The sequence below is a fragment of the Amia ocellicauda genome, chromosome 2, assembly GCF_036373705.1.
Source record: "Amia ocellicauda isolate fAmiCal2 chromosome 2, fAmiCal2.hap1, whole genome shotgun sequence".
Classification (NCBI taxonomy): Eukaryota; Metazoa; Chordata; class Actinopteri; order Amiiformes; family Amiidae; genus Amia; species Amia ocellicauda.
Genome location: NC_089851.1, coordinates 18043991 through 18056903, shown reverse-complemented (window position 1 = coordinate 18056903; position 12913 = coordinate 18043991). Strand labels below are relative to the sequence as shown.

The 12913-nt window shown below is 38.0% G+C and overlaps 1 protein-coding gene across 1 annotated transcript in view; it reads right to left on the bottom strand.

Moving 5' to 3' along the window:
- The window catches only part of LOC136712891 (oxygen-regulated protein 1), a 34881-nt gene extending 22797 nt beyond the window's left edge, over positions 1–12084 (bottom strand). Inside the window, exons 1-3 of the mRNA XM_066689714.1 lie at positions 11434–12084; positions 9247–9418; positions 3861–8126 (exon numbers count right to left, since the gene is read on the bottom strand). Of these exons, the coding sequence (XP_066545811.1) occupies positions 3861–8126; positions 9247–9418; positions 11434–12078 (5083 nt within the window). The 5' untranslated portion in view covers positions 12079–12084. The remainder of the gene's footprint in view (positions 1–3860; positions 8127–9246; positions 9419–11433) is intronic.
- Between the last annotated feature and the right edge of the window lie 829 nt (positions 12085–12913).

Below are 12913 nucleotides of genomic sequence, written 5' to 3'. Positions count from 1 at the left end.
GTGTGTGTATGCGTATGCGTGTGTGCATGAACCTCTCCCAGTGTCTGCTCTCCGAATCCAAGGAGATCCCATATTGGCCAGAGGGCAGAGCTAACGGAGGTATATGGGTGGCCAACATTGTGGCTTCTTTTTAATATCAGTTAAAAATCTAACATTTTGGATGATATTGGGTACAAAAACTCAAATTACCACCATTGTATGATGCACAATCTCTGTACAAAGTTCTGTATGTCACACAAAAGCTGTGTCACTACTACTACTACTACTACTACTACTACTACTACTACTACTACTACTACTACTACTACTACTAATACTACTACTACTACTACTACTACTACTAATACTAATAATCCCACAAGAGAATAAGACATTTTGAAACACACAAACTTGTAAGTTAAAATATTTATTGGACAAACATTTAAAACTGAATCAATTGAAACACCAAATTTAAGAGAGAAAATAAAGAATAAATTAATTTAAAAATACATATAACACACAATAATACATGTTAGCTGCCAGTACCCCTTCTTTAGAGACCACTCTACATAAACATTTTATTATTAAATTAGGTATATTTTAAATATTCATTATAATGTGTAAAATAACACAGAACCTTTCCTACAGTTTCACTGCCTATTTTAAATGTAAAGTATGCATCGTATGCTCAGTTACATATTTTAAACATTCCTTAATGTTAACATAAATACATGATTCAATTTGTAATGGTTCAACGATTTACATTCAAGAATCCTCAGTAGCCCTGGATACAGTGGCCCTCAGTAGAAATAATTGTTAACAAAGTAATGTTGGATTAGGGCTAACTTATTTTTTAAAAATTGTAAAATTGCCCCGAAGGAAAAGTTTAGTAAACCTGTTTATATACATATATTTGTCTGAACTCCTTTCTTAGACTAGCAAATTTTAGTTAATAAGGCTGAGGCAAGTTTCACAGCTGAGTTGTGTTTAAAGTACTAAGCACATTCAGTAAATATCAGATTCTGCTTTATGTCATGTTTTATTTTAATTCGTGTTCTCCCAAATACAATAGCTGTGTATATATGTATGTATGTATTTATTTATTTATTTATTTATTTAATTTATAATTATAACAATCAACCCTGTATTTTCTTGAGAAGTCGAGGCATTTTCACCCATTTTAAGATGCATTTGACAATGGGTTTTAAAAGATATAAAATCCAGAAATTAGGTAAGATTGAAGTGCTTACTGTGTGATATGTTATACTTGTTATATTCTTGGCAAAAGTATGGAAAAAATATTTAACTTTCCATTTAAAGGTCATCGATTGTTAAATTGGTAATCCGCTATACATAAAACATGGTATTGTACATAAAGAGATTGTCCTACTTTGTAACGTCATGCATGATTAGGCTGTAGTAAGCTATTTAAGTGAGGATTACTGCCCTGCACATCATTCACAATCTTTAAACTGGCCCTACCACTTGCACTAGCAGTACAGCCTTGGATCTCTAATAACTAGAACAAAACCCTCAACCACTCTGGTTCTGTGCTAAAATAAAATATTTAAATCTTAAACTGATTACTTAACCACAATGTTAACACTGGAATGCAATACACAAATCAAGAAAATGTCTAACAAATAAAGTATACAGTATATTATTTATTATACACAATGCACAGTAATTTTGATTACTGAACCGGTGTAATGGCTGCCATATGTTAGCATTGCCATTATACACCGATCAGCCATAACATTATGACCACCTGCCTAATATTGTCTAGGTCCCCCTTTTGCCGCCAAAACAGCCCTGGCCCGTCGAGGCATGGACTCCACTAGACCTCTGAAGGTGTGCTGTGGTATCTGGCACCAAGACGTTAGCAGCAGATCCTTTAAGTCCTGTAAGTTGCGAGGTGGGGCCTCCATGGATCAGACTTGTTTGTCCAGCACATCCCACAGATGCTCGATTGGATTGAGATCTGGGGAATTTGGAGGCCAAGTCAACACCTTGAACTCGTGATTCATCAGACCAGGCCACCTTCTTCCATTGCTCCATGGTCCAGTTGTGATGCTCACGTGCCCATTGTAGGCGCTTTCGGCAGTGGACAGGGGTCAGCATGGGCACCCTGACTGGTCTGTGGCTACGCAGCCCCATACGCAACAAACTGCGATGCACTGTGTGTTCTGACACCTTTCTATCAGAACCAGCATTAACTTTTTCAGCAATTTGAGCTACAGTAGCTCGTCTGTTGGATCAGACCACACAGGCCAGCCTTCGCTCCCCACGTGCATCAATGAGCCTTGGCCGCCCATGACCCTGTCGCCGGTTCACCGCTTTTCCTTCCTTGGACCACTTTTGATAGGTACTGACCACTGCAGACCAGGAACACCCCACAAGAGCTGCAGTTTTGGAGATGCTCTGACCCAGTCGTCTAGCCATTACATTTTGGCCCTTGTCAAAGTCGCTCAGATCCTTACGGTTGCCTGTTTTTCCTGCTTCTAACACATCAACTTTGAGGACAAAATGTTCACTTGCTGCCTAATATATCCCACCCACTGACAGGTGCCATGATAACGAGATTATCAGTGTTATTCACTTCACCTGTCAGTGGTCATAATGTTATGGCTGATCGGTGTATACAATGCAAACTGGAGAACTCCTGTTACAAAAATGTAATGAAGTTCTGAAATAACTAAGTTCTGAGAGTACTACAATTTAATCTATTTAGTAGACCAGGCACCAAATATTGCTATTGTTCTTTCCCCATTTTGATTAGTTTATGTATTGTGTATTATGTTTTCTGCATATTAGTAGTAGTGGACGGCCACAATCCTACAGTTTGTGTGATACTCTGTGCCTTTCAATCTGGAAATGCATTTGACAAGTTAATTGTGAAATTGAGAGTGGAGGTGGGACATAAACAGAAGACACTGTAGCCCTCTAGGAATAGGGATCCTGACCACTGATGTACACTGAAAAGATTTAGCTGGAACTGTAACAGTCTTGGCATTTATGGCTTTGAAACCTTGGTTCAAAAGAAAGTTCAAAAGATGTTCAGGAGTCCTTCAAAACAACAATGTCAGGGGATATTCATGTTGAACTAATGTGGTGGAAGTTCTCCTAGTTTTCCTTGGTTTGGCTTTTTTCTTCCTCACCTTCATGTTCAACAGTCTGTGTGTCAATTAATGGTGAGATATCAACAGGATCAGAGAATCCTGAAACAGACCCTGTGTTCTCAGTCTCAATTTTTTTGCCTATGTGTGAAAGTTCTGTTGTTTCTTTTAATCTCCCACTATATGCTGACCCTTCTATTCCATTTATTTTATTTGCTAACCATATCTTGTAATAAGCTATTGTTGAACTACAATGTTCTGAAAGGTCTTTGATGGTATTGTTTTTAGCCTCAGGAATATAAGTCTTCATTGCAGACTCCTGTGACAGATTTGTCTGCTGCCCTGAGTTATGTACAGAACCAGTGTTTAATGCTGCACTCCACTCTTGTGTGTGTTTTACATCCTTTGAAGATGCAAGAGGGGACAATGCTTGTTTCAATCGATCAATCTCACATTTAAAGTTTTCAATTTCAAATGTTTTCATGATTTTGCTTATCATTTTGTTCATATTTTCTTCATGCAGTTTTGTATCTGTTATTCCAGTACCCATATCTATGAATACATGGTGAAGTTCTCTTGGTCCTTTCTTTAACGCACGTGATATCCATTGGATTTCAAGATCAGATGACTTTTGGTAAATGTACCCTCTCTTTTCCTCATTTAGGGGCTCTATTCTGACTGTTAGGATCGGGCAGTGCTGGCCACACATCATGTGAAGCCTTTCTAAAGAGTCTAGTTCTTGAATAGCCCTACTGTCAGCGGTACCTGTCCTAGCAGGCTGTGCAACAACAACGTTGCCCACTGAAGGCCCCGGCTCTGGATGCACTTTGTTGGCAGGTAACCGGAATTCTACTGACGCAAAGGAAGGAAGGCTGCCATTTTTCTCTGCCCACATCTTTGTGGGTTCACCAACTGTCTCCAGTTTCCTGTGGTCTTTCTTTTTGTTGTGGTTATCCACTGCTCCACTACAGAGCAGGCTGCCTTTACTTTTAATGCTCAAGTCATCATGAAAAGGCTCTGAGTCACTAGCATGTGGCATGTTAAAGTATGTGCATTTTGGATCCATTGGCTTGGCAAGTTCTTCAAGTTCAGAAGAAGATATAATAGCCAGAGGTGGATGGTGGCTTCCAAAATGGGAGTAAGGAGCATCTTCACTTGTGTTATCGAGACCAGTTTCAGCTGATGTGGTTTCAACGTTTCCATACATTCCCTGTTGTTCCGGTGGAGATTTTCGAATTAAATGGTTCTCCTTAAGAAGCCATCTACCTTTGTCAATCAGAACTCCGTCATCTGGAGGAGATTGTGACTTCTTTGCAATATATTGTACTGGTTCCTTAACTAAATCGAAAGAACCTTTGGCATTGAAGTATGAGAGGTCTGCAATTACTTTAGGCTTTCCTTCTTTAAGAGATATAATGCTGCCTATACTGTTCTGACCAGGACTTTCTTTACGTTTTGGTTTAGGTGCAGATGGGGGTCTTTTGACTCCAAGTGCCTTACAAGTGGTCTCATTCTTCCCATAAAGCCTTTCAATTGTTCTTCTCACATAGCCTTTAGAAATAGAGTGTCTACCAGTGTCATCATCTCCACTTTCTGTAGTCATTTCACAAGATGCCTGAGATCTGTATCCACTCCCTGCACTGTCTGAAGTTTCTGGTCTATAGTCAGAGAAATCAGATGTGGGAGGACTTGGTAGCCTCTTTTTTCCATATTGAATTTCTTGATTACTCTTGGCCATGAACATTTCTTTGATTGATTTTACTCTGACTCCATCAGTGTCCTTTTTAATGTTAATTTTAGAGTCATAACTGAAAACTAAAGAGGAGGATGAAGACTCTTTTTGGGATGACTCATCTGTATCATCAGAAAGTTGTTTGGTTTTAGGTATCTCATTTTCCTCATCTTCACGTATGACATCTTCAACTACAGAGAGTTTCTCATTTGCATATTCAATATCATTTGTTACGAAGCCTTCAGGACTTTCACCCATAAATTTGTCAATTACTTTTTGCTCATTGGAAAGGTGGGTTACATCTGTGATATCATCAGACTCAGAAATGTGTAGATCATGCATAGGGGCCAATTGGTCTAAACAGTGATGTTCTTCAACATAAGTAGCTTCTTCTAAAGTTTTAAACTCCTCTTTACCATGAATATCTTCTATGTGCAAACATAGTGGTTCATTCACAGAGATTTCACAACCTGGGTCATGGAACACTTCCTGTTTAATTGACTCATCTTCATTTGAACGAATCTCATCATTCTGATTGATCATGGAGGTCAGTTCTTTCTCTATTTCTTCAGAAATTCCAAGTTCCTCAATCAAGTCTTGAATACCAAAAGGATCTTCCGTAACTGTATTATTTTCTTCTGTACAGGCCTCAAACAAAGCTTCATTTTCTGAGGAATTTGGTAATGAACTACGATCCTGTCCTTTTTCAACTAGCTCTTGATGATCCCTCCAGGTCTGCAATAAGTGCAAAGATGTCGACTTTTGCAGATTTGAGAGACAAGCTTGCAGCTCCTCTGCATCTTCAATACTAGCTAGTTTTTTCAAAGACTCCATAAGTTTCAAAGCCTCGGTGCAACTTCTATTAGTTTGCAAGGATTCAGTTGTGTCCAAGCAAGTGATACCCTGCTTTAAAGTCATAACTGACAATATGGCAAGGATAACCTTAGAAGTAGATCCAAAAGTAGAAGCAACATGCGAAGAAAAGTCTGGCAAGCTAGAAGACTTTTCCAAGCAAGAGGGCCGTCTGTTATTTGACATTTGTTTCATTGACTTTACTGAAAAACCTAACTGTTCTAATATCGGTTTCATGTCAGCTTGTGCAGCTGAATCTTTAACACTGATACAAAACTCTCCTAAGTTTGTCTGAATTGCTGCTTCAGCTGTTTGTTGTGTTCTGGGTTGTGGTGCAGCTACTTCTGATGTAGTGTCCGCACTGGCCATTAAACTTAGTTTTTTATGTGAATCTGCATCAGGGGTTTCATCTAGCTTCTCCATTTTGGGAACACTTTCTAATGGCCTTTTGATGATTCTGTTTTTGCTCATATCAAGGTTTTCCACATCTTGTTCTTGTATTTCACCTGTAACTTCAGATTCTTCAGAAGGGTTGCTCCCTATTTGAAAGAGTACTTTATGTTCTTCTTCAGTTTGGGTTGCTTCATCCAGGCCTTCTTCAGATTCTGAATGCATGTTAACCAGCCAGTTTTCTACATATTCTTTAACTAGGGGAAAAGAATGTTGGTCAGGTAGTGATGCACCTTCACAATATTCTTGAAGGTCTTGTTCACTTTTGATTTCCTCAGATGATGTTTCTTTATTCCTCTTCTGTTTTTTCTTTATCTTATTGTCTTGTGTCTCTATAGGAGGTAAAACAGTTTTCTTAAAAGACAATTCTGTCTCACTTCCATTCAGATTTCCCATTGACCCAGCTTCCACACAATTAAGTTCTTTCTCAGATATAAAACCTTTTGAGCTCTCAATGTTTAATGCATACATGTTGTCAGATAAACTCAAACCAGAAGAACCGTTAATGATTATGTCTTCAATGTCTTTATTTTTCTTGTTGGTGTTTTTACATTTATTTAGCTGTTGGCCATCATTTCCTTCTGTATGTTTCATCACTTTCTCACCAGGGGATGCTGTGTGGCTTAACATGTCTGATGAGTTAGAATTTGTGCCCTGTTTTTGGGCAATAATGTCACTGTTATCGCTTAATTGTTTATTGGAGCTTAGATTTTTAGGCATGTTATTCTTCTTGGTTTTGTGATTTGCAGACTTCTTTTTGTCCTTAACAGGAGACATATGATCCATAGGACATGGCATACAGTTTTCTGAGCCAGGATCATTGAATTCTGCTTTCTGGAGGGATGCTTCAGAAAGACAATTAATACAGAGACCCTTTTCATAATCTCCAGTAGAAGATAAGTCATTTCTGCTTTTATAAGACAGAATCATCTGATCTGTTGAAAAAGATAAGTTATCAATTTTTGGTCCATTCAGTGATTGTGAAGCAGTGGACGGCCTCCTGCAGTGCAATTTATGTTCATGATTCAAGGGACAGAGGGCAAGGTCTGAAGAAGCTGGTCTATCACATGGTACTTGTCCTTCAAGGCCCAATTTGACATTTGCAAAGAAATTATCATGGCAACTCTGATGTTCAACTATGTGGAATACTGTTTCTGTTATTTCTTCCCCATTGTCCTGCAATTTCAGTATCTCTGCTACTCCTGTAGACTTATAAGTGGACTGCACCTCATTGTTATTGATTTCCGCCAGGCCTCCCTTCCTGGGTGGTGGTACAGGCCTGCTGCTACACTGGCTGACCATGCAGTATTCTCCTTTCATTTCACCATTTTCATTCTCCTCTATATAGGAATATGTACCAACAACATTTTCCTGTATTTCCATTTCAGAAAAAGTCCTAAGGCTTTCCACTGAGGTCTGCTTCATCTTCCTAGTGCGTCTAGGTCCTGGTGTCGGGGGCCTTCTAAAACCCAACCTTTCTTCTGAGGTTGCTTCAGTGAGGTTATTTGCTTCCGAATCTTGCCACAGGTCACAGTCTTGGCTTCCTCTGCATGCAGTATACAGGTCATCTCTTTCTTCTTCATGTGCTCCATTGTTTCCTTCTGGTGACAGATCGTTTTCCTCTTTCATAATATAATCACTGAGATATGTAATTCCTTTGGATGCAACCGTGTTTGAATCTGGAGAATTAACATGTGACGCTGGGGGGGAGATACACTCCTCTTTCATTTGACTGGATAAGCTAGACCTGCTTAAAGTGGTTGACCATTGTATCGTCTCCTCTTCCTTTATTGTTAACCGGACCTTCATTTCTACTGTCATGCTACCATCTTGATTGATACGAAAGGACTTTTCTATGTCATCATCAGCAGGCATCAGAGAGTGGTCTTCCTCAATGCAGGTGCAGGTCTCCACTGATCCCATGGGGATACTGGGATTGGGAATGTCATACAAGCTCCCAGCTACAGAACTGTTGATCTGATTGACAAAGTACTTTTCTGAAGACAAGGAAAAAAGTCTCGACCTGGTACTAGAGACAGACTTATTTTTGCCTATTCATTTGATTTTGGAATACAAGGAAAGACAGAGTGATGAAAGTAAGGAAAATGTGATGTGTTGTTTTACATGGGCAAAGAGAGTCCATTGGCGGGGAAAGCAGGGAAAGAAAAAAAGAAAGAGAAAGTGTAAATTAGAAAAACAGTATAACAGACCAAATGCATGAATGTTAAGAATGGAAGTAAAAGGATACATATTTTTTTTTTAAACTAAGTGCTATGAAAACTTCTAAATTCTGATACACTAGCCTACATACCCAATGACTTACAATGCAGCTAACGTATGTAAAGATATCTGGGTCATCGAGGGAATTATTGATATCATTAACCAACTCAGCAGTTCTGTTCAGATTATCCCTTAGATCTAAGTAGAAGGAACTGATTAGTATTGGATGAATGTGCATCGATCGTGCTTTCTCTGAAATTAATTTTAATAAACAATAGAAAACACTAGGAAAAAAAATCTATCAGATCTATAATCTGCATTTGATCTGAGTTTAGTTATACTTGTCATTATGTATTAACCCGTGGATGATCCATTACAAGTTTGTAACATTTCATGTGGAAATATCAGCTAAAATGTTTGATTCATGTAAAATAAATATATCAAAGGATCATTCAGCATAGGAAATGTGTTCCCTTTTTTAGTATATTCAGTTTAATTCTCTCTTAATTAAATAAACCAGTACTTCTTAACCCTAGTCCTCTAGTCCTGGAGCCCCACTATCCTTCTGGTTTATGTGCCAACCGAGCTCTCGATTACTTTATTGAAACTTTAATTTAACCAATAGTTTGTTTGATTTGACTTTTTTAATTGTTTAACTTACAAAGACTTGAACATTTTAAGTACCTTATACCATTGTCCCCCCAGTGTTTAAAATGATGAAAGCTCTGGTTATCCAATGTATTACTCTAATAATAACTGAGGGCTCAGCTACGTAATTGAGAGTTTAGCTGAAACAAAAATAAGTGGGTGCCCAGGACCCTTTTCTTTCTTATTTGTACTTCAGTGTGGTTGGACATTGGTTGAAAGCCAAATAAATACTATTCAAAACAGACTTACGATTCCTTTGTTTCAACTTCCTCCTGTGTTTTGGTTGAACGTGGTTGGAGATTCCAGGCAGCTTTGTTGGTAGAGGCTGTTTCTCAGGATCGTAAGAGCCTAATTTGAAAGGTTCTCGTCCTGAAGCCACAACCACTCCAGAGCACAGAATAAGGGACTGAAGACTATCTACCTGCAAAAAGAGATGGTAAAGGACAAACCTGTAACTTATTTCTAATAATAATCACAATATAATTCTGTTTTATAGATTCTGAGCAACATCTTAATTGCACCTTAACTCCGAAATTAACTTTCATGCAATACGGTAATAATTCCATCAAATTTCGGCCAATGTGCATGATAGTTCTAAAAACTTCAAGACACCCACCAGTTGGAAAGTAAAAATGACTCGCTTTCTGTTGCTTCTCAGTTCTATACAATGGAAAACTGCCAATATATATTGGGTTTAGTGTTTACAGAAGAGAGTTTTACATATTATATTTCTGTTTCAGGAGTGTTATGTCTGTAGTTTCAGTGTACATCTCTAAACTAACTTTAATAGTTTTTTTTTTTTTTTTTTTTACACTTCATCTTGTTGTCCTGCAGGTTTATAAAAAGAAACACTTTCTACATAGGATTGTCTATTCCCCATATATAATGTTTTGAAAACATATAACAACTTATGTACATATAAATGTATATGAAAGGAGATTTAAACAGATATTAATTAAATCAGAGACACCAGAATTGGAAACAAACTGTAATAACTAGTATTAACAATTCTGATTGTTTAATAAAACTTTAATAGTATGTAATTGTGAAATATGTAGCCTAGTTTAATAATCCACTATTAAACTAAATAAATAAATTACTAAATGACATTATTAAAATTAACAATGTAAAAACTGTCATTTGTGGGAGTTAATACAGATATTTTCCATCTTGAAATTGAATGGAAAGATAAAGTTTCTTTTTAATTGGCAGATAGTGTTGATTATTTGAATGTGACAATTATTAAAATGAAATGCAATGTGGGTGTCCCCTTAAAAAAATACATATTTCTATTGCCAGAAAACAAAACCGCATCAACGCTATTTAATTTAAATTGCAAAGGAATGTATGACACTGTGTAAACAATGACAACACATGACCAGGACACTGGCCAATATGGGTATGGAGTTTGAGGTTTATGCTACTGTGATAGCACTACTTTAGTTACAGCCTTGGCTGACACTGGAGCTGATTGGATGGGATCCCTGCTAAGCAGCTTTTTCTTTTTTTGCAAGTTATTTTTGGAACAATCACTAGGTAACATTTATCAAATGGCACTTGGCCTAATTCAGTGTCTGATGTCATACAAAGGTGTAGTCAGTTAGGTAATGCTTTTTCCATACTGAAATAGCTCATTTCACCAGAATGTTCGATAGAAAGAATCGTCAGGAATGTATCAAAAAGAAGAGCTTTTGACACACTGGAAAGTGTCCAAGTCCTATACTCAAAATTATATGAAATAAACACATCTTATTCATTCTTAAAGGCTCCAAGCATATCGATTTGGATAATTTGACTTGATAAAGGGTTCTAAATAATAGCAACTCTTTGTGTAAATAGTTTGAACTCTCACTTCTTAGTCTATTTTCCCTCCATGTCTGTTTTTGTCCCCACATTTTACTGGCTGAACTCTGCTTATGATTTTGAAGATCTTAATTAAATTGCCCCTATATCACAACCCTATCTTAGAGAAGAAACCTTAATATGATGTTCTAGAAAAATAATTTCTTCCAGTATTGTATAAGGAATGTGTGGATGAGCCACATGTTCAGTCTGGTTTATATCAGGGTTTATTCCAATGCAATAGAAGAGCTAGTGGTTGTAATGTCATGATGTAGGGTACAATTTCAGCAAGTGATGGGTCACACATGGTTTTTCTAGGGATAACTGAGCTCACATAAGTTCTGCATGCATGTAACAATGGTGGCCAAACAATAAAAATATCAAAGGCCTTCCACTGCCATTCTGATATCCATCCTTAAGAACCTAGGTTGTGTTTTCTCCTCAGGATTATTAAAATGGACACAACTCTTGGGCTCTTGGAATGCATATTAACATTCACAAGCAGGCATGAACCCCATTTTTTACTTGTTGTGTTCTTGTTAAATTTGAAGAACAAATCAATGAATATAATATCACCCCAAAATGCATGCTTACCCGCCGACCATCTGGCGTATACAGCTTTACTACGGTAAACTGCATCACCTCAGTTAAGTGATCAAGCAGTGACTCAAAAGTCTTCATTATCTTCTTTTGCAGCATTATAATTTGTTTGTTCCCAGGGTCTCCATTTTTGAAGATGATCAATTTCTTGGGTGTCAGTACCACCACTGAATCGTCCCGCTTTATAATCCTCATGTCACTTTGCTTGGTGAGTTGCGTTGCACGGCGGCCGGCACTGACTGGCCTGGTGGTGTGCCATGGCAAGAGTTTTTTACTTGCAATTTCCAGGTTTATAGGCTTGACTTTCTTCTGGTCAGAACAAATGTACGATTTCCCATCCTCGAGCTCATCCAGATTGCTGATGCCATGTGTCCCGTGGGGAGTGGTGATATTCCTTACCCCAAAAGGTAAAGGAACTTTTTTGGACAAGGTATCCAATAGGGCATCAAAGGTCTTAAAGGTGCGATTGTTGATGACCATCTTCAGCCCGCTGAACTGGGGATCCCCACTCTTATAAAAGCAGACACGCTTCGTTGCAATTGGATCCGTGACTTGAGTATGACGGGAAGCCAGTGTGTGCCCGCCGTCAGACGAACGATCCCGCAGTCGGGGAGAGTTTCTTGGGATACTGTCGCTCATGTCTGATGATCAACTGAAAGAGAAAGAGAAAAATAATAATGTTAATCTTAGATCATTGATTAAACTGATACCCTGGTCTAACATTTTGAAGACCCCAAAACAATCACACTTTGGCTCTTCCTTTTTATTGCCTTTCAATAGCATGGGCTATTTGGCTCTTATCACTTTCTTTGTAACTGATACATTTCCTTTAGGTAATATCATAGAAAAATCAAATGTGCTTCGTTAAGTTTTTTCCCTAAATGAAAATTACTAATCAAGTTACTTTAACTTTTTAGATCATTTTAAGATGACTTGTTTGATTGTATTATTTTTTTGTTGTGTCCATTACATTAGAATAATCTATTAAGCAATTGAAATGTAGTCCAATGTAGTAACAAAAGTGTTACAGTGTTACATGTCTGTGTAGCGTGTGCTGGCAGACCCTAGCATGGATTCAAACTGCTATCTCAGACACACCCAATAACACCTGATCTGTCACCATATTGTCACCATACTGACAGACCCACTGTACCAAAAGACCAGTCCCCTACTCTAGCACATCCAGAGTGATCATGTCACCATAAATGTCTCAAACACCATGAGCCCTGTTATGCTTACAACAGTTGTAGATATAAATCACCCAATTTAGACCCCGTTCACATATGAGATTTAGGCCGGACCAGGGCCGCCTTAACTCATATGTGAACGGGGTCATAGTTTTAAGGCGGCCCTTGGCCAGGTGAAAACTAGTCCAGCTTTTTGACCCGGCCTAAATCTTTTGAGGCGGCCTAAAGGCGACCTAAAATGTAAATATGAACACATTAAATATATAAAGTAATGAGTTATAATGTAA